Here is a 27,906-nt window from a genome sequence, read left to right on the forward strand (position 1 = left end):
CATTTACAGCTCCTCAGGCAGCTTAGTACAGCATAAACACCACCCAACTTGTATTTGACAAGCAAATCACCTTGCATGAAGATAGTTTACTAGCACTCAAACTCATAGCAAACCAAGGATGAAATGCTTACAGGATTCAACTAATAAGAGTTCAACAGGGATTACAATAACAAATGCAAAGGATGATGACAATGTCAAATCTGATATCTGGCAAGAGGATCCTTAAGAGGCAGCAGGCGTTCATGGAAAACCCTCCAAGCATATTCCTCCAGTGAAAATGGACGAAATTTCGCTCCACCATTATCGGCACGATCGGTGCTTTGGTGTTTGCTGTCCTCCACCATCGATGGCACCAGTGAAGAGATGACGCTATCCAAAGGCAGAGTTATGAGCATCGATAGAGATATGCAGCCAGACGTATTGCAATCCCCTGAAGGCAATGGAGAGGGTTGAGCTCTGCCTCTCACCTTCTTGAAATTTCCATTGCTCCAGACCTTCAGCGTGCAGATTTACAAAAACAATGAGCATTATAGAATTTGATGAACTAACCAAACAATTTGTAGCTAGATATAGATACATTACTAAAGAGAGAAGCAGACCAGCCTGCTCTATTCTGCACTCGGCTTGACAGCCCAAAATCTAAGGGGTTGTTTGATTCGAGAGTAAGTTTCAGCAATGGAAGCTAGTCGAATAGATAATATTAGAAAGTATTCCACTAAAAATGGTAACAGCATTTGGATAACAAGTGCAGTGCAGGGGAGAAACATCGTCCTATTCTCAAATCACACAGAACTCGAACTCTGTTACTAGTATCAACATCCAAGTAAATCTGCAAAGACGGCCATCCTCTTTAGCTGTTGGTCAATTAAGTAGGTATACAACTTCTAAAACTATATGCAATCTAAAAATTTCTGCCTAATTATTCATATATAATATTTAGCGACTAAGTCATACAACCAATCCAGACAGTAATAATGTTAATAGCTTCTTGGCATTGCCACTAATGTTGTATGTTTTTTAGTTCTTGCTCCCAAATTAGTAAAGATATAATATTTTAAGGCCCATCCATGAGAACACTGAGTTAGCACTCAAAAGTGCAACTCACCTGAGCGATGTCTCCGAGTGTGACGAGAAGCGAGTCATCTTGCGGAGGCACAGCGATCCACTCCCCCGAGTCACCCATCACCCAACTCGGCTCCCTTCCCTTCCCCTCGTACTGTAAACCTATCACGTACGGATAACCCTTCCCTATCCTCACCTTACCCTCCTCCCCTATCCCACCACCAGAATAAGACGGCGGCGCCGTCGCCCTCGAAGAGACCCACATCAAACACTTCGCCTTCCTCTTCCCCTCCCCAAATGGATTTTCCCCGAAGAGCAACCCCAACAGTTCCAGCCCAACCTTCTTCAACCGCCTCGCGTACTCCAGTAGACGTAGATCACCAGCACTGTCGTCGTCGGCGTCGAGCACGATGATCGGATCGCGACCGTCGGGTTCTTCTTCTTCGTCGTCGTCAAGGTGGCCGAAGCCGAGGGCGGACACATCGCGTGGTGAGGAGGATATTAGGGTTTGGGATTCTCTGAGGGCGGAGTCATGGAGATGGGAAGGGATTCCGTGGTCGGAGAGGTGGAAGAAACCGAGAGATGAGGCGGCCGAGAGGAGGAGGTCGAGGTTGGCGTCGAGGAGGGAGATGAGAGGTGGCTGCGGAGGCGGGTGGGATCGAGGGGGGCGAGAGAGGAGGAGCGGCGGGGGAGAGATGAGGAGTTGGTGGAGGAAGCGGGAGAGGTCGTCGGGGTTGCTGGGGAAGGAGTGGTTAGATGGGGTTGGAGGAGGAGGAGATGGGGTTGTCAAGGAGGATGAGGTGGCGGCGCCTCCGCCGCCGTGGTCGTGGTGGTGGAGGTCGGTGGTGAGCGAGAAAGAGGCCATCATGGAGAGAGAGGGAGGAGAGCTATGTTTGGGATTTTAACACGATTTTAGGAGACGGGTCGGGTTTTAAGACAATCCGACCCGATATAATGGTTGGGCTTTTGTATATTATTTATAATGTTCTTGAGTCTAAAATGTCGTACTTGATAAGTTCATAGACTTATAGCTACATAAAAGACTTCACATGCATTTTCTTTAGTCTTGGAAAGTGCTACGCATCCAAATCCCATTGGAATGGACATCTGGACTGCAAATTGCGAGTTATTTATTGGAGAAATATTGAAAACCTTGGGGAATTTGTGCTGGTCAAACCCTATAAACATCGTATTCATATGGTGAATAAGAGAAAAAGCCGTTTAAGCGAGTTTCTAATCCTCATAATACTTCATTAATTACTTGGAATGATCAAAAGTACTAAGTTGAGTTCCGAATTTGGCGGTTTTTGTGCGTTAGGAATTAGGATGTATTAATCCGGCACGACACTGACTTATAAACATTTGCCGGACAATGTCCAGGGAAACGTGTGCATCTCAGTCTCATGATTTACGTAGAATTTTTATTTAGTACGTAAAATCCATCGGCTGTGAATTGGTCTACGATTGACATTCGGATTAATCTGACGGCTGTCGAGGCGTGGAGTTAATTATTCTAATCATATCTGAATATAAATAAGTTTATTAAGAGCATCATCCTCTTCTTTAATATCTTGATGGCTTTCTCATGCCTTAAATCAAGCAGGGGGCCCCCACCACTCTGCCCGAGTCCTGACCTGTTCCACCATCTCAATGAAGTGTGGTACTATTGACATGAAACAAGTTCAGAGAAAGGAAGATGTCGTCAGTTAAGGGAGGGGGGGGACTCATCCCTGATAACCAGCTTTGTTTTGAGGGATGTGCAGCTGGAAACAAGGATTGGTTCTATTTCATTATTGAAGGAGCAGACAAGAGTAAGAGGTCCAGAGTACGTACGGGTCATTATTTAACACAAAAGGATTATTCCGAAGTGATAAAGAGACACCCGCATGCCGCTGAAGATTTCCTGTCCTTAATTCCGTAATCTTTTTAACGTCCAACTTATTAATTTTTTTTTTTTGGGGGGGGGGGGGGGGGGGACAAATGGCAATGGTTGTAATACGAAATAAGCCTTTGGATTTCCCAAGTTATATTCGACCACATGAGATGCATGAAGTGAACAGTTTGACAAGATTGCATGAGAGATAAAGGTAGAAACAGCAGCAGCCTTTAGAAGATCACAGTCTACTTGTTCTAACGATCTTGGTAGTCTACATGGTGAAGCAGAATAGCTGATCACTTCAGTTCTAGTTTGCAATAGAGAAGAGGAACCAAGAAGTGAGATAATAAATTGTACATTTTTATCGAATGAACTAATGTACTACTGTGGATAAATAGTAAAGAACATACACCAACTCTACAATTTCATGACCAAGCTTCTCGAAAGACTGTCACAAAGGGAATAAAATGATCTAGTCTTATGCTTGGAAGAATTATTTCTGAAAAAGAGCAGCAAGCTCTCCTTTCTCTGCCATGGAGGTGATTATATCACATCCACCCACAAGATCCCCTCCAACGAAAACCTGTGGAAATGTCGGCCAGTTGCTGTAACTTTTTAGTGTCTCCCTCAATCCATAGTTATACTCCTCGTCCAATACATCCACGCATTCGAAATCCACACCATGGGCCTCCAAGATACCCACAACCCTCTGCGAGAAGCCACATTGTGGGGCACTCCTTGATCCTTTGATGAATGCAACTACCTTGTTCTCCTTCACCAGCCGATCAATAAGCTCCTCCAATGGGACTGTGAGCTGAACATGGCGACCAGGTGTCAACCGCAAGTTTGGCTTCTGTTGTGTGCGGCGAACCCAGGTGTTATTTCCAGTTTCATTCCCTGGTGGGATCTTGCCACAAGCTGTTATGTGTTCTTCCATCCATGTTTTCCAAGCATTGGTTAAAACTGCACGATCTGCTGCTGGGTCATCTAGCAGACCCACCTACATAGATAAGGTACAGGATGGAAAATAGTTTCAGTGTCGCATAATTTATTATGCACCGATCTACACAAGGAGAGACATAGAAGGGATTTTAGACAATGTAGGAAGTATCAGTAAGACTCTACGCCTATTCAGATTACCACAAAACAGTCTTTCTCAATCATAAATGGGCTCCTTATTTACTTATGATGATCCTATGACATTAATTAACACTACTAAATTCTAAGGACTTCAAAATCCATTGTGAAAATCACAAAAAGATCCAGAAATACAAAAATGTTTCAAATTTGGGTCAATCTGCAAGATATCAATCTGTAAGGTTTGGGATAACTCCCGGCCACTAAACTTTCACAATTTGATTTCACAATAAGAAACTTGTTCTGAAGCCACAGTTTGAATCCTTCCTCAGACGGAATGTCTTCTTACTATCATATCATCTAGAGAATTTGGGCTGACTGGCTAAAAATGGGCTCAAGTCCCTCCTACAACCGCAGTTTCTCAACTTTACTGAAACATATAGTCATTGAGACGAGCGTCCAAAATTGCTGTAAGTGTACACATTGAGATTCTCAACTATATGAGACAAGAAGTCAACCCTAGACCAGCCAGGTCCAAGTGGCAAAACTAGACCTTAACTTTTTATATGGTGGGTTTCAAGTTACCAATACCAAACCTACCTTATAATCAAGGACCTTGATTGAGCTGCTTGCTTCTGGTGAGCATTTATCAGAGATTACAATCCAGGGCGATTATACACTTATGAGAGGTTAAAACTTGGGGCAATGCAGGAACAAGCAAAGGCTGACCACTAAGATGATTCATTAACTGCAACGGGAACCAAGATAACCATAGAAAAAAGATTTACAAAACAAATTGTAGGGTAATGCTATGATTGTACTCAAATTATTAGAAAAATAAAATTTAAACTTTCAAAAGACCCAGGATTAGATGCCAATTACTGTTGAAAGAGGACTCGAGTTGCGAAACTAAGTAGTCAAGATTAGGCTTGATTTGCGAACTAAATCTGCCATTACTTGATTGATTTGAAATGCAACAATCCACAAGCATGGTGAACCACTCTTAAGTATGTAGATGTCCCAAACAGTACTCCATAATCCACATACTCCGCGCAAAGGTTAATTAGCAGATCACACTAAATATAACTTTTGATAACTCCATACTCTCGCACAATAAAATATTAAACATTTTTGACAAAAACCGGTCTCAGAAGTAATCAAAACATTTTCCAATTGCTAGAAATCCACCAATTACTGGAAATTATGCACTTAAAAACAGAATAGGAATCACCTTTACCGAACAGCATAGATCCGGGACCAATTTGATATGCGTAGCGATGCTTCCCGCGATGTTTCGCGACACACCAATGAACTGAAGCTCCCCGTCCTTGTCGTAGACCCCATAAACGCCGGGAGCGGAGGGAAACGCAGCTTCCAACTCTTCGGTCCCCTGGGGAACCGGGACGATCTCAGCATCGGCGAACTTTCCTAGGGCGGCGGCGGCGACGGCGAAGGAATGGCCTCTGCGGCTGCGCTGCTTCGCGGGGGAGACAGCGCGAAGGGTTAGAGAGCGGCAGAATAGAGAGGAAGGGAAGGGAGAGATGAAATACGTGGGAGAAGAGGAGGAAGAAAAAGGGAAGCGAGGGAGAGGTGAGAGGAGTTGGAGTCGAGAGAGTTGGGCGGATGCGGCCATCGTCTCTTCTTCCGTGGGTCTTGCATTGAGTTTCTCTTCTCGCCATTCTTATTCGTTAGAGGATAGGGTACGGGTCGGATGTAAGGTAAAGTCCGAAAATAGGATCCGATTCAAGTGGAAGTCGGATCCGAGTTGGGCCAGAGTTAGTCTTCGAGGCCCATCTTCACCTGTGTTTGTAGGACCCTTTCCCTATTTAATTCCGTCCAGGCCAACCTCATATGGGTGTGTCTGGGCCTCTTGGGGCGGTCGTCATATGCACACATTCAACGGCTCATATTACATCCGTCGCATTCAATCGGAGCAATTGAATGCGCTTGGATTAGTACGTTACCGTACATATGACAGTCACTCAGACTGACCTGCATAAGATCGTCCAGTGTAGAAATCAAGCTCATTTACTTCGAGTGGATTTAATTAAATTAAAAATCCTATCATTCTATACGATTTAACTATTGGATTATTACATAATAACCATCTACCTTGCTTTTCATTTCCCTAGTCCCTAATCATTTTCCCTTCTCTCTTATCATAACCGAATTATTGCTCCCATCAATGGCGATCCCAATTTGCATATAAATATCATCCAGAAAGGCTGAGGGAGGTGAACATGGCACAGGGAAAAAGAAAAGATTCAGTGGAACTTATACTTTTCCGTTTCCATCAACATCTAGAGAGAATCTTCTTGCTGTTCTTAAGTGTAGCAGTTCTTTTGAAAAAGTATAGCAACTTGTATGCAGCTTTATTTTCTTTTAATTTCAATGTCTCTTGCTTTATTTCACAATTCATATTTTAAATTATTCTTTAAAAAATGTACCTTTTGAATTCTATATCATTTGAATTCTTTTTGGAGAAATTCACCCCCAAGCTTTGTCACGCACTCATGTGTAGTGTAGTGCATTCAAAATATCCACCACTAAAAATTATATATACTTATCCTAAAACCCTACAAAAATATTCATGGGGAAATATGCTATATTAACATAAAGTTAGGAAACAGAACCCCTTAGTGCCATGCCACAAACAAATATGACAACCTTATCGGGACCGTTTAAAATCCAAATTAATGCAATGTTAATTTTTTTCTAAGAGCATCTCCTTTGGAGAGCTCTAGAACCCAAAAGACTCCAAATAGAATATGCCTTATTAGAGCTCTATGCATTCTAACTCAGCCAGATCTATTTTTAATTTTTAATTAATTAATAAATATTATAATAATGTATTTATATTTCAAAAAGTAAGAGCAATGTTAAATAGTTCCAAGATTATTTAAATGTGTGGTGTTTATATTAGGAGGATAATTTTAGATAATTAAAATTTCTAATATTTAATTTAAAATTTTAAAAATTGAACTCTAAAATAATTTAATATTAGATTTGTTTGAAGGTCTCGCAGAAACCTTTTCAGCGATAATACTTTTTATTTTTAAAATATATATGTATATATTAAATTAAATAATTAGTGCACAAAAATATAAGTAAAATTTAAAATAATAGTGTATATCGCATGAGAGGTGATTTTAGAATTAAAAATTAGTGTTTTAGAGATAGGCTTTAAAATGTTGAAGAATTGAGTTTCCTTAGTTCTGGTCTCCCCTGTAACAGCGCAGCCATCTGATTTGCCTCGAGATTGGATCCATCCGTAAAGTCAATTAAAGTTCACTTTTTGGCAAAAACGAATTAGAGAAATTATCAATAATTAGTGGTGGGATAATTCACATCATACTATATTGGAGACATAGATTTTATTTTTAATGTCTCAAAATAATATGTTTATTAGGTCATATGTTATTTTTAATAATTCTTTTAAGAAAAGAAAAAAAAAGGAATTTTAATATTATTTTTTTGAAAAAAATTGAGAATTTAAATGACGTTGACTGATGTTGATGCCTCGACATTTACTTATTCAACAATTTTGTCCCTATTTTATTTTCTTTATTTTTGGATAATATCATTGGTAAGCAGTCAGTATCAAGTACTTCAAAATAAAGACGTCTCTAAGACTTCTCCTTATGCTTTACTTCTCTAAAATAAAATTTGACCTTCCACTTCCTCTCCTTGATCTCCCAACAAACGACTGGTAGTGGGTGGAGCTGGTGCAGTTAAATTCTTTCCGAGCTTGGAAGGAAAGGATCCAAAATTTAATGCTTGCAAAAGAGAACTCCAAACTTGAAAAGATATAATAATTAAACAGTAGTAGGTGGACCAAAATTGCAAGGGGTTGTTAGGCTATGGATTTGTTGCAGTGGTAGTAGCAGTTGGAATAGATGTGTGGTGGTATGCAAGTGGGTCAAAGTCAAGCATGAGGATATAGACTGCCCATAGGATGGATGATTGGGCATTAGATTGGTCCATTCGGTACACTCTGGAGTTTGGATTGGATTCTTGCACAAGGAGTCAACTTTTTTTTTTATAGAAATTTACATTCCAACCACATTGTATTTTCATCTATTTATAATTTATGATTTCTTTTTTTTTCTTACAGAAAATGAGCGAGAGATAATATTACAATATTATGAATAATATAAAATATTAAGTCCGAGGACACACATGAAATATAAAGTAGTGGATAATCTTGAGCCAACTTGCTAATTTCATCAAATCAGCAATCTATGACACGACCTTAAAAATCACCGAAGGAAGAAACAGTAAGAGCTCCCCAACTAATATAGGAAAATAAATATAAACATAAAATCATAACCGTCCAGCAAGATCAAAACATAAAAAAAAAAAACAAATCTAAAATTTTACAAAAATATATTATGTCTGGGACTGATCAAGGCACTGGCAACATGAACTGCAATTGATAACTGACTAGATATGAATGGTGATGATAGCGCAAAGGATATCGATACGAGAGAGAGAGAGTAACAATAGCGCTCCATCACCCAAAAGATCCCTCCCAACCAAGAGGTATGAGAACAACGTGCATTCACACAGATAAAGAGGTGGCTAGTTGTAGCATAGGAAACGATGTCTCTAGCTTGGTTGAGAAGATGGTGGTGGAGTAACAAGAAGAAGCACAAGAGTGACGAAAGGAGGTGGCAAAATGGTAAGAAGATGAGCATGGTTGCAAAACAATCCAATGCTATCGAACTAAAGTCAGCATAAGAAAAGACTAAAATTTGAGAAGGTTTTTTTTTTTTATTTTTCTAAAGCACATCTTAATTATTACTAAACAATTACATAACAGAAAATATAAATATTATGTCGAAATTAATACGTTCCATACCAAAATTTCTTATGTTATTATCTTCTTCCTCGAAGACTTAGAGATAAGATAAAAAATTTAAAAGAAAAATTTAGGACGCTCACAACAACCCTCTCTTTTCTCCTCCACTATTCTACATTAATTATAAAACCTGAAAACCATGAAACACAAGTAAGACATAGATTAGATAGGGATATTTTAGTAATCTAGTTAATGACTCTAGAAAATATACTGTGTAATTTATAAATATTAAAAAAACGTAGGGTGTTACTGCAAATTTTCCTAATTTTTAAAGACAGTACTGATAGCCCATCGTTTAACTGAAAGCTTCTTTAGATATTGTCTCAATCTGGTCACTTTATTGGTATTGGTAATAGTTGTTGAACCTTTCTCTGCCAACACTCAAAAAAATTTGAGGTTTAATCTTTAGATTGAATCAGATTCCAGATATCCATTGTATATTTGAGGAGAGATCTCACAGAACTTATTGTACTTTTTTAAGTATGACGATTGGATTGTTTTATTCTGACAGAGTTTAATTAATCCTGTAGTAGTTGTAGAATCTTTCAAACGACTAACACTTAGTAGTTAGATGGTGCATCTAAGTAGCTCATCAGTTTAATTTAATAGATAGAGAGACAGAGAGAGATGGAGATTATTTGTCAATCCCAAATTTGATCACGACTTAGTCTATGGTCTACGATCTGACCAAGAATTTACTATGAGTCCTGTGAATTTCCACAGGGATCCAGAGAATATTTCCCAATAAAAATAAGAAGTCCCTAGATGAGGCAATAACATAGAAGCAGCAGCAGCAGCAACAGCAACGAGAAAAAGGAGCAGGATCTGGAAGTCATGTGAAATATAAGACAAGCTTAAAAGAAATTACACGAGCAAAAGTGTTAAAATATAAATATTATAAATAGAAATAGTTTAAGCTTTTAGAACGGTCGATAAATTAATATGATATCAAAGTCTGATGATCGAAAATCTCTCAGCAAGTTGGCATACTATTTATTAAGGTTTTTTTTCAAAGCTCTGTTTGGAAGGTAAGCAATAGCTCACGGTGGTACTACAAATGCAAATTAAGGCGAATAAATTCTCTATGTAATATTGCAAGATCTGCATCTAAAATTTTGTTTTTTCTCTCTTTCTTCCAGCAACTTCTTTGTCGTCTTAAATGTTATCGTGACAATAAGTTAATGTCATAAAATACTCCGTACCTCTACGTTTATTAAATTATTCACTAAATAAAAGCCTCAATCATGCAAACCCGTACTGTTATAATTAACTCTTAACTATTCTATTTTCCAGACATGATTCAGGTTGAGTTAATAACTCGACCATTTGGGACAAGAGTCGAAGACTATGTCTCAATTATTGCCCTGTTATTAAAGAACAAGTACAACTACAACTCTGGGCAGAGTTGTGCCTTTTAACTTTTCTGTAGAAGATTCAAGGAATGATGATGGTAAGGCAAAAGGTTCAAATAATAACTTTATTCGGTACTGGGCAGTCTCTCTCTTTTTCTAATGTTTCCAAGTCTTGATACACAAAAGAAGAAGAAAGAAGATACAGATCGGCCATAACTTAGGAATAGTAAACATCACAACAAAGTAATATATTGTAACAAGTTCAAGTTAAGACTTGAAAGAAATACAAAGGGCATAGCCTAGATAGCAATATCAAACTCAAAAAGGCTAATATCCAACTGAGTCGTCGAGACAACTGTAGATCCATAGAAAAGCTACAGCAATAGATATTCATATGAAAGCCAATAACAGATAAATGCTTATAGAAGAAAGAGGGGGGCTTTTGCAATTTAACTACGTCTAATTATTTTATTTGTAATTGTATATTTTAATATATGTGTAATTGTGTACACTCCACTGCAACAAAAAAAAAATATTTATTTTGATATTGAATAAAAAATTAAATATAATTAAATTACAATACCAACAGGGGGAAAAAGCCTCAGTGACCCAATGGTATCGAAGCAGGGAATATTAATTTATCGCCATTTTTCAATTGCGATACACCCCCCCAAACCCAAAGGTTTTTAAAATTAGTCCAGTCGGCTGTGCAGAAGATCCCCTGCTGTGGTTGTCCTTCTAATGCTCCATTTTCTCCACTTGTATGGATCCACCCATGTAGCTTCCTTCTTCGAGACTGCTCTGAGAACAAAACAACGAGAAAAAAAAAGAAGAGGGGAAGAAAAGACCAATTCATTCCTTCAACCCCACCAATTGAGAACTCCTCAAGATTTCTCTTCTCCTCACCAAACCAAACCAATGGATAGATGCAACCCCTCCTCTAACTAAGCTGTAGGACACCCCCCCCAAGCCCCCTACCTCTCTCTCCTATATCCCCACCCCCACACCTCAACCCATCCTCTATCTCTCTTTCTCTCTCTCTCTCTCTCTCTCTCTCTCTCTCTCTCTCTCTCTCTCTCTGGTGATCAAATTCTCTAAGGTGGTCGACATGCACCCTCCTCGCCGGAAATCACCCCTCGGGCGGTCGGAGCCGTTCACGATAAAGCATGCCACGTCGTCGTACCTCCGCAAGGGCGAGAAGCTCCCCATCTTCATAGTCGTCATCTTTATCTTCCTCTTCGCCCTCGTTATGTACAGCGAGGACATCAAATCCCTCGCAACCTACTCCTTCTCCGGTACAAGGTCGCCAACCCACATCGTACCGCATGATCTCTCGAGTGATAAGCCCAAGATTAATCACAAGCAGGCCCTGGCCGAGAAGAGGAAGCCCGCCAAGAAGAAGAGGAAGAAGAAGCTGCCCGCGGCGCAACAACTGGACCCGGTGCTAGTCGAGACCGATCGCCGGAACATGGCGGTGCTAGACGTGCCGGAGACGTGCGACCTCTCGGCCGGAAAGTGGGTCTTCGACAACGCGAGCTACCCGTTCTACCGCGAGGACGAGTGCGGCTTCCTCACGTCTCAGGTCACCTGCATGCGGAACGGCCGGCGAGACGACATGTACCAGAAGTGGCGGTGGCAGCCCAATGATTGCTCCCTACCCAAGTAAAGCATCTATCGCCCAGATACTTATTCTCAATTTATTCTCATATGTGCCTTGACTTATTCTTCGCTATCCAAAGGTTCGATGCAAGGCTATTCCTAGAGAGGCTACGAGGCAAGCGGTTCATGTTCGTCGGCGACTCGCTCAATCGCAACCAGTGGGAGTCGATGGTCTGCCTCGTCCAGTCCGCGCTATCTCCGGGGAAGACGAGGAAGAGCTGGCAGGGATCCCTCACGATATTCCACGCAGAGGTGAGGAATAACCCGGATAATTTCACGATATTCCCCTTTTCCCCCGTATTAGTTATTGATAAAATTTGTGAATAAATACAACAAAAAAAAAGGAGTACAACGCTACGGTGGAGTTCTACTGGGCGCCGTTCCTGGTGGAATCGAACTCGGACGACCCGAAGATACATAGCATCTTGCATCGGATCATAAAGGCGGAGTCGATCATGGGGCATGCTGTCCACTGGAAGGATGTAGATTACTTGGTGTTCAATACGTACATATGGTGGATGAATACACTCACCATGAAAGTCATGTGAGCGCACGTGCTCCATCTCAGCCTAATTTAACTGTGATTAGCTTTCAGATTTAGTGTATTAATTAGTCCACAATGGTGGTTAATTTTGTAGGAGGCCAACGGCGAAGGATTGGTCCGAGCACGACGAGGTCGTGAGGGCCGAGGCTTATGGGAGGGTTCTCAAGACGTGGTCGAATTGGTTGAATGAGAACGTTAATCCCGCAAAGACTTCCGTCTTCTTCATGAGCATTTCTCCTCTTCATATTAGGTACGTCCATATAAAACTTCCATAGCTCATATTAACTGGCTTCCTTGGGGGTACTAAACTTGTGGAACAAGTCATTGGTGCAAATCCCTTTCAAAATGCACACAAAGAAACCAACAGGTTTGAAGGCTGAATTGTGATTTGTTAAATTTTGTAGCTACACCTTGGAAGTCCCACATCCATCATTCACGTGGGGTTAATTTGTATTGAAACTTGCACATCATAACTTTGGGGGTTGGGCTAAAATACAAAATTAGGTTAGCTAATTTAACAGAGCTTTATGTGGCATAGCATAGAAAAGTAGTAAAACTCGATTGGGCATCTCTATTATAAGTTTGGCGTTATCGTCTGCGTAACGTTATGCAATTAATTGTCGTCTCGGTCGATTAGCGTGTAGCTCAAATTGTTTATTCCTTTGTTGACTAGTAACTCACATTGTCACATGGATGCAAATTCTAGATCGTATAAATGATATCGTGCCACGTGGGACCACGTGCATCTTTCGTCTTGAGGCGCTTTATTTATGGATAGGCTTCCATTACTAATAAATTTCGGACAGAAATTTATTAGTATAATCATTAATAAGTAAGTAACCGATTAGATCTAGACTAATATAGTATTATTAATTTATTTATTCTTAAAAATATCACTGTAATTAATTATCGTATTTATATATTTCGTTTACGCCCATGCCCATTTGACTAAACACCTAAGGCAATATATATATATATATCATTTGACTTTTGTGTTTTGCGGCAATACATTTAATGAACGATTATTACATACATATACATGAGTTAAATTAATTAATTTGATGGAGAATATCCATATGTAATAATATGCTCACTCACATTTCTGACTGCATTTTTAGCCCCCCATAAAAAAAATATTCTCTGATGAATTTAAAGAAGATAAAACAAAATTAAAATGGGAATTAACTGATAAATAACAATATTATAAGGTGTTGATTGTAATAAAAGCAAAGTAGAGGGCATTGTTGTTCTATAAATCTCCCTGAGAAGTAACAACTCTTAACGAATTTGAGTTGCTTTGCTTCCTTCTCTATCATTTGAACAACCAAAAAATAGAATAAGCTTCTTATTTTCCAGCACGTAATTTTAATTTAAATTTCAATTATATATTAACACGAATGTTTGTTTGAAAATTCCATGAGAACAGCCCCAAGGTGTGGGGCAACCCAGATGGAATCAAGTGCGCAAAGGAGACACTCCCAGTGCTCAATTTCCCCGGACCTCTCTACCTCGGAACCGACCGGCAGATGTTCGACTTGGCGGCGGCGGCATCGCAGTCGACCACGCGGGTGCCGGTGACCTACGTGGACATAACGACGATGTCGGAGTACCGGAAGGACGCGCACACGTCGGTGCACACCATCCGGCAGGGGAAGGTGCTGACGCCGGAGCAGCAGGCCGACCCATTGACGTACGCCGATTGCATCCACTGGTGCCTCCCGGGCTTGCCCGATACTTGGAATCTTATTCTTTATACCAGAATCCTATCTAGGCCTGCACGCCCCTAACTACACTTCATTCTTTTCTTTCATTTTCTTATCTTTTTCCGTGCATTTAGGTCAATTATAATTTTTTCTTCTTTCTTTCTTTCTTTCTTTCTTCTTTTTTGGTCAATTGGAGAGACCAGTGAACTGGGCAAGTTGTAACACGTTGGATTTAACTGTATATTGATGAAAGGTGCAATCACTGTTTTACTGTGTTCTCTTTAAATTTCCATCATTTTTTTGGGGAGAGAAAAGTTTTGAGCATATCATGCTAGCTAGCAAATAGCAACTAAGATACAGATCTCTTATTTGTTTTCATAACTACACATAAAGCATTACTACTGCTACCAGTACTACTACAACAACGAGAAGTTCTACTACTACTACTACTTGGACTCATCATCAACGTCCACTTCGCTTGCTCCTTCTCCTCCTGCCCCGGAACTCAGCCCACCTTTCCGGCCCATCTCTTGGTAGCCTTCGTGGCCCAGTTGCTGTAGAATCTCAGAATGAAAAAAAATTGTTTATTATTAAAATTAGTTTGGCATTAAATAGCCATACAATTCCTAATGTTTAGCCTAAACAACAGCACACGATATGTGCATTTGAATTAAAAAAACAGTTGCGAACTACTTCCTGGATATCAGGGATTTATTTGAACAAACTGAGATGCATGACTAAGTAAACAACAAACTTAATAAATCCCCTAGAATTAAGGACCCAGCTCCTTCAATCCCTCCCTTAAGCTAATCTGTGTATCACTGATTAGTTTACTTGATGCTGAACAGACTCCAAGTTGTGTGCGAAGCTTCTGGAATGTGACAAGTTTCAATGGCTTCGTAAAAATGTCAGCTATTTGATCTTGTGTTCCACAATGCTCCAACTTGATCACGCCGTTATTAACCAAATCTCGCAAGAAATGGAACCGCACATCAATGTGCTTACATCTACCATGAAACACTGGATTCTTAGACAATTTTATTGTTGAGGTGTTGTCACACAGGATAGTGGTGCTTTCTTCCAATGCATAACCTAGTTCCTTCAGAACTCTTCTCATCCAAATAGCTTGACAAGCACAAGCCACAGCTGCAATGTATTCAGCTTCTGTTGTGGAAAGTGTAACAATGGCTTGCTTCTTTGAGGACCAGGCTACTGCCCCATCACTTAACAAGAATGTGTAGCCTGAGGTGCTCTTCCTCCTATCAATATCTCCTGCATAGTCACTATCTGTGAACACCTTCAGATCTTTTGTACCTCCACGCTTATACCATATCCCATAATCTAGAGTTCCTTTTAAGTATCTTAACACCCTCTTGGCTGCCTGATGGTGTGCCCTGGTTGGTCTGGACATGAAACGACTAATAAGACTCACAACAAATTACAGATCTGGCCGAGTGGAAGTGATATACATTAAGCTTCCAATCATTTGTTTGTAGAGTGTTTCATCAACCTTTTCTCCCTCTTCATCACAACTCAATTTGCACCCTGGAACAATGGGATTACATACAGGATTGCAGTCTTCCATTCCAAAACGTTTCAAAATGTCAATAGCATACTTATGTTGGCAAATGTGAATGCCATCAAGTGTCTGCATTACTTCTATTCCAAGAAAAAATCTCATCTTCCCAAGATCGGACATGTCAAACTCCCTTTGCATTGAAGTTTTAAACTTTTTCATCAACAAAATATCATTACCAGTATAAATAAGGTCATCAACATAAATACTGACAATGAGAAATCTACCTTCACTGTTTCCTTTAAAGAATAATGTATGCTCATTTTGACTCCTCCGAAAGCCTTCTTTGATGAAATAGGTTTCAATACGACTGAACCAAGCCCTAGGTGCTTGTTTTAGTCCGTACAGAGCCTTGTGAAGTTTATAAACCTTATGTTCACTGCCCTTGATCACATACCCTTTTGGTTGTTCAATGTAGACATTCTCTTGCAAAGCTCCATGCAGAAATGCTGACTTGACATCAAGTTGGAAGATCTCCCATCCATTCTGAGCTGCCAAAGCAATGACCATTCTCACTGTGTCCATTCGAGCCACTGGTGCATATACCTCTGTATAGTCAACTCCATACTTTTGAGAGTACCCTTTTGCCACCAATCGAGCTTTGAACTTATCCACCTCTCCAAGTTCATTAAGTTTAGTTTTGTAAATCCATTTGACACCAATGCATTTACCTCCCTTTGGTAACTCGGTTAGCTTCCAAGTTTGATTCCTTTCAATTGCTTCAATTTCTGCATCCATGGCTATTCTCCACTTTTTGTTCTTTTGTGCTTCCTCAAATGTCAGTGGATCACATGTGTCAAACTCCACCAAATTCAGCTCAAATGGATCACACGTGTCAAGCTTCATGAAATCCAGCTCCATCATATTAGCCTCATCTTCATCTTCTGACAATTCTTCACCAGTGACATAGTCACTAAGGTAAGAAGGTGTTCTACGTGCTCGTCCCTCCCTTGCTTCTGCAACTGTCTCTATAGCTGCATCCAAGTCTTCCTGTGCACCACCATTATTCCAATTTACACCCTCAAAGACTTCTTCTCCTTCACTTATTTCATCATCACCCCAAACTAGCTCTACACTAGTTTGTTCTACATTATTCTCTCCCCAATCCCATAGCTTATTCTCTTCAAAAACCACATCTTTACTTACTACCACTCTCTTAGTTCTTGGATCAAATAGTCTATAGCCTTTAGATTCCTCACTAACTCCCAAAAGAATACAAGTAAAGCTTTTGTCATCGAGTTTACCTCTCTGAGTGTCAGGTATGTAGACATGAGCAATGCATCCCCAAACTCGAAAATGTTCCACCGAGGGCTTAATTCCACTCCAAGCCTCTTGTGGTGTGATATTCTTGACTGCCAGTGTAGGGCATCTATTGAGGACATAGAAGGTCCAATTTACAGCTTCTGGCCAAAAAGTCTTGGGAATTTTCTTTGCACATAGCATGGATCTCACCATGTTCATGACAGTCCTGTTCTTGTGCTCAGCTACACCATTTTGCTGCGGCGTATAGGGAGTTGTTAACTGTCTCTGAATTCCATGCTCCTTGCAATAGTCATTGAATTCATGGGAAGTGAATTCACCTCCTCGATCTGTCCTTATGCTCTTGATCAGCTTTCCTGTTTCCTTCTCAACCAATTTTTTAAATATTTTGAAGCAATTAAAGGCCTCAGCCTTTTTAATAAGCAAATACACCCATGCTTTACGACTAAAATCATCTATAAAGCATAGAGTGTACCTTTTACCACCGTTGGATGTAGGACTAATTGGACCACATATGTCTGAGTGTATGAGCTCCAAGACTTCTTTTGCTCTCCAGGTACTTTGCTTGGGAATGGCATTCCTATGTTGCTTGCCAACCATGCAATCTGTGCAGATGTTATTTGATGCTTCAAACTGTGGCAAACCTCGCACCATTTTCTCGTCTTGCAATGTCTTTAGACCTTTATAACTTAGGTGATCGTATCTTTCATGCCAAAGTTGAGGTAGATCCATGGAGCTTGTGTGCAAACAGTTTACAAATTGTGCTTTTGGAGATGAATGAGCTTGAGCTACCAGTATGAACATCCTGTTTGAACTCATTTTGCTTTGAACAATTAATCCTCTTACTGGGTGAAAGATTTGACATATTCCTCCTTGAATTAGGATTGTTAATTCTTTCTCCTGGAGTTGTCCTATACTCAAGAGGTTGCTCTTGAGCTCGGGAACAAAATACACATCACTAATCACATAGGCAACATTATTGAATACCAATTTAACATTCCCTTTTCCAGCCACTTCCATTCTAGTGTTATTTCCAAGCTTAACTGAATGTTTAAAATTTTCATGTAAGCTTGAAAACATAGCTTTGTCTCCACACATGTGATTAGAGCAACCAGAATCCAAGAACCAGACATCATTCCTCCTTGCTTTCTGTTCCTCCACCAATGCCATTAAAAGAAGCTCTTCGTCTTCATCAAACTCAGCGAAGTTGACTTCTTTGTTCCACATTGGACATTCATATTGAAAATGTCCCAAGTTGTGACATTTATAACATTCTATAGTTGCCTTATTGAAGAAGCTTCTACCTCGACCTCGTCCTCGTCCTCTTCCTCTCATAGTTGTCCTTCCACGACCTCTAGAACTCTCCATTTGGCTCACTTTTAGGGCTTGATCTTCTCCTCGATCATGTCTCTGAAATTTTTGCTCATGAACTACAAGGGAGCTTTGCAGTTCATCAATTGAGATTGTCTCAATATCTTTGGATTCTTCTATGGATATCACAACATAAGTGAACCTTTCTGTGAGGGTTCTTAAAATTTTTTCAACCACCTTTGAATCCGGCATTTCCTCTCCATTGCTTCTCATCTGATTAGTTATTGACATGACTTTGACAAAATACTCAGAGACATTTTCATTCTCCTTCATTTCCAGTACTTCAAAATCTCTCCTTAGTTTTTGAAGGAGTGACCTTTTAACACGATCATTTCCTCCAAATTTTTTTTTCATGGAATCCCACACAATCTTTGCCGTGCGCCTATCAAGAATTTGCTCAAATGTTACTCTGTCAATTGCTTGATAAAGATAATGTTTTACTTTGTGATCTTTCATCCTTGCATCTTCAAGCTGTGCTCTCTGTGTATCAGTGAGCATCATACTAGCTGTTGGTTCTACAAAACCATTCTCCACCAGGCTCTATAGTCCTTTTGCTCTCAAAAGGTTTTCCATCAGTTCACTCCAGTGGTCATAATGACCATCAAAGTGAGGAAGCTTCATCTTCTCTTCACTCATCTTTTATGTATCACTCAAGAAAGCTGCGGCTTTCCTTTTCGCTGGCTCTGATACCAAATGTAGAATCTCAGAATGAAAAAAAATTGTTTATTATTAAAATTAGTTTGGCATTAAATAGCCATACAATTCCTAATGTTTAGCCTAAACAACAGCACACGATATGTGCATTTGAATTAAAAAAACAGTTGCGAACTACTTTCTGGATATCAGGGATTTATTTGAACAAACTGAGATGCATGACTAAGTAAACAACAAACTTAATAAATCCCCTAGAATTAAGGACCAGCTCCTTCAGTTGCTCCCTCCTCGTCTGCCCTCCTCGGCTACGTCCTTCAAATATTAATAATCACGTACACCAAAGCAATCAATATGCTTTTAATTATTCCAGCACTCCATTATAATCTAAACGGGATTCATTCATTACTACGTACGTAACTTACCTTGTGAAAGATGCTCTTGGGCCTCGAGGCTTTTCCCCCGGTTCCACCTGGCACCACGATCTCCCCTTTCTTAGCTCTCTCGTCTAGCCGAGCTCTCTCTTGCTCTGAAGACATCTTAGCTCTCTCTAATGGCGGCTTTCGTTGGAGGGAAAGCAGCACTGGAGGAGATGTTTGTATATATAGAGAGTCGTTTGGCTATTAAGGGAGGGAGAGGAGTGTTAGAACTTAGAACTTCGCCACGTGTTCCTAGGTAGGCTAAGAGGCTGACACGAGTATGCATGTACACGTAGAATGTGATGGAGTATAATTATCGTATGAGAGTTCTAATGGGCTGGCCCATTAGTTACTGGGCTCGGCTTTTATTAGGCCATTAACTCGTAAGTCGAAGTACATGGGTGGGAGAGCATTTAATTGGAACAGTGCTGAGCCTACAAGTTTGTATAGTTGGGGACTTGGAAATAGTAATTGTAACAGAAAAGAAAAGGAACAAGATGCCCTTAATATCGCATGTGACGATCCCAATCGTCGTTAAAAACATAGCATTCTTTTTGTTCGTCTATCTCTTTATAATATGTACTACGAATAGTGGTGATTAACCCCCACAATAGCATCTCTTTGGTCCACAATTTCGGCGTTTTCCTTTTTGAACTGCTCCCTGGTGCACTTGCAATAATATAGAGAGCAAACTTTCTAATTCGCTATTTGTAGTCTACTACTAGTAGTAGTAGTAGGAACTCTTCTACGCTTTCCATTCCTCTCCATCCATGGCAGGAGAAGGAAGCCATGGCAAGGACTTCCCACCTCTTCTCCTTCCCCGGCCATCCAATTCGGCTCCTCCATTTTTGGGCAAGAGGCCTCTGAATGCTTCATGGAGTGAGGAAGAAAGAGCTGCCATGGCTCTGAGAATCCATAGCCAGGCTGAGAAGAAGCGCAGGGAGAGGATTAATGCACATCTTTCCACTCTTAGACGCATGATTCCCAACTCCAACAAGGTAATGTTTCCCATGCTATCTTTATTTTCAACAATTTTAAGTAATTTATTTGATCAATTATATCCAACTCGTGGATTTTTTTTTAAAAAAAAAAAAGAAAACTGTACCACTTAATCAATCATACCCATATTGTATTGTCTTAATCAAGTATGAGTAGGATTTCTCTTATCCACGCAAGAAACTTTGTTTGTTTCTAAATAGATTAGTCTTGCACATAAGTATAGATTGAGAAAGTTGTCTTATATATTAAACTAATAACCAACTGTGCAAGCTTTTCACTGTACTAAAGCTAGTTTTTTCTATCTGAATGAGATCCTCACTAGATTCAATTGTCGTACAAGCATGCATCCAAAGAGAAAAAAAATTAAGATGTTGATCTTAACTTACTTAGTTATCATACTAAACTGAAGATGGACAAGGCATCTTTGCTCGCCAGAGTAATCGAACATTTGAAGGAGCTAAAGAGTAAGACATTTGACATCAACCAACTCTCCATGATACCGAAAGAATCTAACGAAGTCATCGTCGAATGCGACGATCATCGAATCGAGCATGCACCCTCTACCAGTGATGACAAATTCTACATAAAAGCTTCAGTCTGTTGTGATGACAGAGAGGACTTGTTTGCCGACTTTGTCGAAGGATTCCATCTTCTGTCTCTTCGAACAGTGAGGGCAGACATTACATCCATCGGAGGGCGAATTCTGAGTGTTTTCGTTCTATGTTCGAGTAACCGAGATGAAAGGATGTCGATGAGCTCTGTCAAGGATAACATAGCAGAAATGTTAGGCAGAGTGGCTTCCTCAAATTTGCCAGCCTCAAGTTGCTTCATTGGCAAGAGGCAGAGGCCTTTGGGATCACAGTACTTCTCTAGGTCAGTGTAAGGGTCGCCTAATACCCTTTTGTAAGCTAGTTTTGTGATCTTTGTTAGACAAGCAGCAGTTTGTTTTCTTGGTTCTATTGCTCAGTGACAGTTTAACATTGAGAAATATTGCTCAAGTTGTTCTTCTTCCTTCTTTTTTCTTCTCTTTTTGATGTTTGAGAAATGTAGTTTGTCGCCATTAAAGTGCTGCAGTTTAGTCTTAAGATAAAGTTGCAAGTGTATAAGTTTGTGTTGCTGTGCACCTTTTGTAAAGTTTTTATAGTAGGCAATGTGATCAAAATATGATATCTTTTTATTAAAGAGTATAGTTTTTATGTATGAATATTGTTACAAGCGAATTGATGAAGTTGGCTAGATATTTGAAATCAAATAAAAAGAAAAGATAACAAGATGCGATTCTAACTACTCAAAAAAAAATTTTGGTTTCAAGGAATTTTATGCCTATCGGCCGTAGGGCAGATTAAGGTCGAAAATCTCAAAAATTATTTTTTAGTAGAAAGCATTCGAACGCAAATATGTATATTAAGGTTCTAAACTAATCTTAAATAATCAATTTTTCATCTCTTTAGATCAGATCATCCCCGAGTCAAAAAGATTAGAAATCGATCGTGAAAAATAACATATCACAGATCACAGAATCTATCGAATAAGATTATTACAGATTAAATTATTAATATTAGCAAATGATTTATGAACTTTTTATACCTGCACATCTTTAATGAAGCCTATATGAGATTACATTATAGATTGGTTTGGATCCAAATTTGTATTTGTGTTTTTTCCAACTCTTTTTTCAAAGTTAAAAGGTGGTGTATCTTTTCGTGGATTATTCTGGTCCCCTGGTTTTCCTATATTAATTTAGTTTGAATATTTAGTTAAATTCTTGGAGAATGGTTGAACCTTATGCCACGTTATGAACACTAGCAAGAAAAGTCATCGGAATGCAGCTAAAAATAAAAGTTGTGGTATGAATATTAGTGCCAGTCCGAGTTATAGTTCTCTCACGTACAGTCTTACTCAGTCTCTGTTTTGGGACTATTTCTTCACATCCGTACTTATTATTTCCACAACTGCTATCTTCCGACAATTGCGTAGAAATAGTTATCTTGACTTCCTTAACCTTTAGCTTATGCTTTTGTCACCGCCGCCACCACCACCACCACCGTCGTCATCGTCATCATCAACATCTTCTTGCAAAATGGACCGTTCAACAGTATCAGCTTAGTACTATTATTTCTTGTAGTTCAGGTTATCACCATCCTCGTTTTTTTCCTCACTTTGGCTTCATTTTTCCGCATGTTTTTTGCTATATAAAATCTTCCAATTGTTCGCACATTGTTAGATTTTATTTATACTAATATAATTAGTAAATTATATTTTAAAATATATTTATATTTATATAATGTGTCTAGATTTTATGTACGAAGATATATATAAGTTATGATAAGTTATAAAATATTTGATGAAAAATATTAAAGTAAAAAATTAATTTTGAAGTCAAAGTATTCAAAACGATTTTAGAATTGTTATTGAAGATTTCTGATGGTTGACAGAGTATGAAGTTCTATGTAAAGGCATAGGAACATGCACTTTGTATTCAACTGTCTAGTCTACTGTTTGAACAGAACGTTCGAACACACTCTGGTCCCGTTTAAATGCATTATACGGCCGTTCACATCGCGTTTCGCACCGCGTTTGAATGTGAAATCAAACGTTCGTACATACAGATAACGCGTTTTGGCTTTTCGAATGCAATCAGGTTGTGTTCGAATGCACCCACGTAATATTCAAGTTTTTGGACTTCCAGGAGTTTTGTTTTAAATTGGATTTTATCTTATTTTGTTAATCTGTATAATGGTTGGGATGTCCTAACTCTAGATAGATGGGTGATTTTTTTTTAGAAGAATTTCTTAGAGTTACAACGCTCTTCCACCAACAAGGTCCGTCTCTTCTACAATGCACCAAATTTTCGTTCTAAGAGTCATTTAGATGAAAGATCAATCTCGAGAGCTACTTAGATTGGAGATCAATTACAGGAAACAGTGAATCGCAGTTCTAACGAGCAAGACTGAGAAAAATAAAGTCGTGAGAATCGATGGATTTTTTTTATAAGTTAGTCTTGTAACCGCTATAAGTTTAGTGATTAGTTTTGATCTGAGTTTGAATCCGTGGTTTTCTTTCTGTTTAGATTTTTCCATATAATAATTTTGGCGTTCATCTTTGTTTTACTTTTTAATATTTATTTCGTATTTATTTAAACAAAGTATTGATATCATTTATAATAGTAATAAGACCAAAATGTTCACAACAACAAAAACAAAAAAAAAAACGAAATCCACGAGAACCAAACCTTACCCCCAAAAAAAAAATGAAATCCATAAGAAAAGAGCAATATTTAACTTGCAAGATGGTCTTCTCATTAAGGTAGGATCAATTTTGTCGAGCCTTTCAGACAAGATCATAAATGAAGATTGCTATTGAAATGTTAGTGGAAAAAAAAAAAGAGTAAAAGAAATGGAAAGGAAAGGAAAAGGAAAGGGGTTAAGCATAGAGACGATATTTTAGTTATTTTCTACTAATAAAAATTCTGCTAGAAAACATATATAAGACCCTCGTCTAATTTGTTTCGAAACTACTTTATACGTGATTTAATTAAAATAATATAAAAGTAAATAAATTTGTTGGTTTGATTTGGGAATAATTAATATTTATTCATGTATATATATTTTAATTAAATATTATATAAAATGAGTCATGTGACAAGTTATGTAAATAATTTTATCGCATATGGAGGAGGACGATAAATTTACGCACATTTACTAAGCAATTTTTCTATTACAATCAATATACTTATTCACGGTTTATTAAATAAAACAAATTTTTATATAAACTTATTTAAAGTCATCCATATTTTACAATTAAATAATAAAATATTTATAAAATTATAGATATATCTAATTTATATTTAAGAGGTGGGCATAAAGTTATTCTTTAAATAAAATTATGAGAAGTATTTAGATACAAAACATATTTAATGGTGGTGTATTCTGGCTCAGTTTTCCAATTTAAATGTAGTTTAAATATTTACTAGAAAATGTTGTAGAATTATTGAACCTATGCAACGTTACGAACGTTTGCAAGAAAGTCGTCGGACTGAGTTTATCACCATCTCCATCACATCGCCATAGCACGATACTTCATTCGACAGTATAAGCTTATTACTACTGATTCTTATTTGGTATACGTTTATTGCTCGTTATTCCTCACCTTGGCTCCACCTATTTTTTTCCTCATGTTTCATGCTATATGAAGTCTTCCTATTATTCAACACAGCTTTAACTATTTCGTTAGACAAGTCCTCAACACTTCAAGATAGCAGAATCCAGAAGATGAACAAGATGTAATAACTTGCTAGATTTATATTTCTATTAAGAGTCCATCGAGACTTCACTACTGAACAAGATCGTAGATGGAGATTGATATTCAAATATTAGTAGAAGAAAAGTGGGGGAAAAAAAACTATAATTTTATCACATATTAATAAGTGTTTAATTATAAAACCTAACTAGTATCTTTTTAGGAACCGAAAGCCATCTTAACGCTTGTGTCGTTTGAGTATTCCAATATCTTTTTTTTTTACTTGATTAGCCATTTTGATTCTTGGGAGTGCAAGCATCTCACAAGCAATTGCTTAGCTATTCATCAAGAGAATTAGAATACAAACTTACCAGCAAAATGACTTCTTATTGAACTAGAGAGTATGATAGGAAGCATACATGCAAGCCACCCTAATACAGCTCCAGGGGTAGTGTTTTTGGACAAGAAATCAGGGAAAAATCTAGAGAAGAATTACAAGCATACAATAGAAAAGACAGAGAGAACCAGAAATGACAGAAGATGTAACAACTTCTCAGCATTCATGGCACTTCAGCAAGAGATCTATTACTGGGGATTTGGTGGCCTACTGTTGGCTGCTGAAACTCTTGAACCCCACTCTAGTAGCTCCTTGCTAGTATCATCCTTATGAACTATCACTTCTAAGAAGCACAAGCAGTCCTTCTTTGCGCCGGTCGCCGTCTCGATCGCCTCCTTAAGCTCCTCTTCAGTTTGGATCTGCAATTTAAATTGTTACTCCACTATTCTAATTCATAGCATAGCATTTTAGATCTAATTGATCAAAAGATCACACAAACCTTTGTTGTCCAGCATTTTCCTTCACCATTGTGGATGGCATCAACAAAAGCAGTGTAGTTCCAGTTCTTGATGACATTATAGGGGCCATCATGGATCTCCACCTCGATGGTGTATCCTCCATTGTTGATGAGGAAGATGATGCTTTTCTGCTTACACCGCAGCATCGTCGACACATCCTGCGCAGTCACCTGATTTTTTTTTGCATGGAGAAATTTATCATCAGAATACAAAAGATTAAAACTATTGTCATCTATCAACTTAAGCTTTGAATTTCACAACTTAAACTTCTAAGCTTAGATGGTGAGCTAATATTGTATCAGATAGGTGAGTTAACAATTATCACTACTTCTAAGTCACCCAAGCAATCTTAACAGTAAGAAGATACCTGAAAGCTTCCATCACCAATGCAGGCAATGACACGCTTATTCTTTGCTGCTTGGGCATAACCGAGAGTTGCCCCAACTGACCACCCAATGGAACCATATTGCATTTGGAATTCATAACTGAATCATACAAATGAAAGTCAAATTGATGTGCAAACAACTATGAGTACTATAGTTAGCAATGTCTATTTGGATTAGAAGAAGACTCACCCACAACCCTCAGGTAATTTAAGCTTCTGGCAGTTGAACCAAGAATCACCAGTCTCTGCAATCACTGCAGTGTCACTTGATAGCATATTCTGTATGTGCTTGAATAGCACATTCACCCTCAAAGGCTCATTGTTCTTGCACTCAAGCGGGACTCCCTCCGGCACAAAGATCCGGTAATAGTTATCGTACGCCGTCGTATTGCATTTGAGCCGCTTCGCAAGCGCGCGGAGGAAGTCCTTCATCAGAATGCACCCAAATGCTGGCCCATTCGCCACGATCACCCGGTCGGGCTGCACGATGATGGACTTCTCCCTTTTGAGCAGGAGGGAATACCCAACAGAGCTGTAGTCGTTAAAGATGGGGCCTACGAAGAGGTAGGCATCGGCAGACTCGACGATCTCGGCGCAGAATGAGGTGCTTATAGCACCCCAGTAAGTGCCGATGAACCGCGGGAGGTGCTCCGGCACGAGGCCCTTGGCCGAGGGCATGACGGCGATCGGGAAGCCGGAGGCCTCGGCTAGTTCGACGAAGGCTTTCGCAGCCTTCGCCACCCTTATCTTGGGGCCTCCCACCATGACTGGCTTCACTGCCTTGTTCAAGAAATCGGCCGTGGCCTCCACTGCGGCCTCTAAATTCATTTGGTTGCTCAACCTGGTCATTTCAAGAATCAGAATCTCTATAAATCTAAGAAGAAATAGCGGGTCAATGCAGAAATTGATTAAAAAATTACTCGGAATCTTATATAAAGAAATAGAAAAAGAACAGGGGAATCTTGTTCTGTTGTTAATTATACCTCGGTGAGAGGAAGAAAGGAACGGGCTCGCGACTAAAGGTGGGATGAGGAATCGCAGGTAAATTGCAACTGATACTAATATAAACAGGCTTGCTCTCCTTTAAAGCAGTCGAAATCGCTGTATCGATTTGTTCGTGGGCATCGTCCAAATTGTTAACAACAGCCTAAAACAATCATTATAAAACCACACATAAACTTCACAAGATCCCATCTTTACCATCTTAATCACAAGATACGACCAAAAGAAGTGGGTACCTGGAAACAAGTAACGGTTTGGAAGCAACGCAATTCCTGCGAGAAATCCGGAAGCCCAATGGTGTGGTGGAGGACTCGATTCGTCCCGTAATCGTTGGAATTGGGCCCTCCGACGATACAAATCACGGGGAGGTTCTCGGAATACGCACCGGCGATGGCGTTGAGGACGCTGAGGCCGCCGACGGTGAAGGTGACCGCGCAAGCGCCGACCCCGCGCGAGCGGGCGAAGCCGTCTGCGGCGTAGCCGGCATTGAGCTCGTTGCAGCAGCCGATGAGGTTGAGGCCGGGCTCGGCGATGAGGTGATCGAGGAGGGTGAGGTTGAAGTCCCCGGGGACGGCGAAGACGTCGGTGGCGCCGACTTGGACGAGGCGCCGGGCGATGTGACGGCCGAGGGTGCCCTCAGGGGAGCATACCGGTGAGTTGGCCGAATGGATGGGATTGCAGTTGGAGGAGGGGAGGGAGCCCACACCGTTGGATGTGGGGTTGGCGGAACCATCGGATACGATGATGTGGGTATCCATGGAAGGAGAAGAAAATAGAGAGTAACAGGCTATAGAGTGAAGAAGTAGGGCTTTTGACGGTTGTCACGAAGCTGTAGTTTGGAGGAGGAAGGAGAAGCTGTAGTTTGGTGGAGGAAGGAGAAGGGTGGTGGTATTTATAAAGGGGTTTTGGGATTGGTTTCTTATGCGGTGGGGTTTAAAGGATGGAAAACCAGGGGAAAAATAATACTGGGGATTGGTTTCTAGTGAGAGAGAGAGAGAGAGAGAGAGGGTGGGTG

At 39.6% G+C, this 27,906-nt stretch overlaps 6 protein-coding genes across 6 annotated transcripts in view; 3 read left to right on the plus strand and 3 right to left on the minus strand.

Annotated features, from left to right (window-relative positions):
- Positions 1–27,906, plus strand: part of LOC140761513 (internal alternative NAD(P)H-ubiquinone oxidoreductase A2, mitochondrial-like) — a 39,645-nt gene that overhangs the window by 8,575 nt on the left and 3,164 nt on the right. The gene's annotated exons all lie outside the window — the stretch shown is intronic.
- LOC140761074 (uncharacterized) lies at positions 27–1,965 on the minus strand. Its single transcript, XM_073098256.1, has 2 exons — positions 1,106–1,965; positions 27–494 (listed from the first exon to the last, which is right to left on the minus strand). Exons 1-2 carry the CDS (start codon positions 1,928–1,930, stop codon positions 195–197), a joined length of 1,125 nt encoding a protein of 374 aa, XP_072954357.1. The 5' UTR covers positions 1,931–1,965; the 3' UTR covers positions 27–194.
- On the minus strand, positions 3,266–5,659 carry LOC140761056 (monothiol glutaredoxin-S12, chloroplastic). The gene is made up of 2 exons (XM_073098235.1): positions 5,247–5,659; positions 3,266–3,938 (listed from the first exon to the last, which is right to left on the minus strand). The coding sequence occupies exons 1-2, from the start codon at positions 5,646–5,648 to the stop codon at positions 3,432–3,434; spliced, it is 909 nt and encodes a 302-aa protein (XP_072954336.1). The 5' UTR covers positions 5,649–5,659; the 3' UTR covers positions 3,266–3,431.
- Positions 10,940–14,420, plus strand: LOC140761387 (xylan O-acetyltransferase 1-like). Its single transcript, XM_073098690.1, has 5 exons — positions 10,940–11,890; positions 11,968–12,139; positions 12,232–12,431; positions 12,526–12,681; positions 13,858–14,420. The coding sequence occupies exons 1-5, from the start codon at positions 11,337–11,339 to the stop codon at positions 14,216–14,218; spliced, it is 1,443 nt and encodes a 480-aa protein (XP_072954791.1). The 5' UTR covers positions 10,940–11,336; the 3' UTR covers positions 14,219–14,420.
- On the plus strand, positions 20,051–21,567 carry LOC140761405 (transcription factor bHLH30-like). The gene is made up of 2 exons (XM_073098714.1): positions 20,051–20,409; positions 20,820–21,567. Exons 1-2 carry the CDS (start codon positions 20,182–20,184, stop codon positions 21,291–21,293), a joined length of 702 nt encoding a protein of 233 aa, XP_072954815.1. The 5' UTR covers positions 20,051–20,181; the 3' UTR covers positions 21,294–21,567.
- On the minus strand, positions 24,973–27,802 carry LOC140761745 (pyruvate decarboxylase 2-like). Its single transcript, XM_073099208.1, has 6 exons — positions 27,128–27,802; positions 26,873–27,036; positions 26,080–26,730; positions 25,872–25,989; positions 25,486–25,674; positions 24,973–25,405 (listed from the first exon to the last, which is right to left on the minus strand). The coding sequence occupies exons 1-6, from the start codon at positions 27,647–27,649 to the stop codon at positions 25,235–25,237; spliced, it is 1,815 nt and encodes a 604-aa protein (XP_072955309.1). The 5' UTR covers positions 27,650–27,802; the 3' UTR covers positions 24,973–25,234.

The sequence above is a fragment of the Typha angustifolia genome, chromosome 6 (assembly GCF_048772165.1).
Source record: "Typha angustifolia cultivar Huaian chromosome 6, ASM4877216v1, whole genome shotgun sequence".
Taxonomy (NCBI): Eukaryota; Viridiplantae; Streptophyta; class Magnoliopsida; order Poales; family Typhaceae; genus Typha; species Typha angustifolia.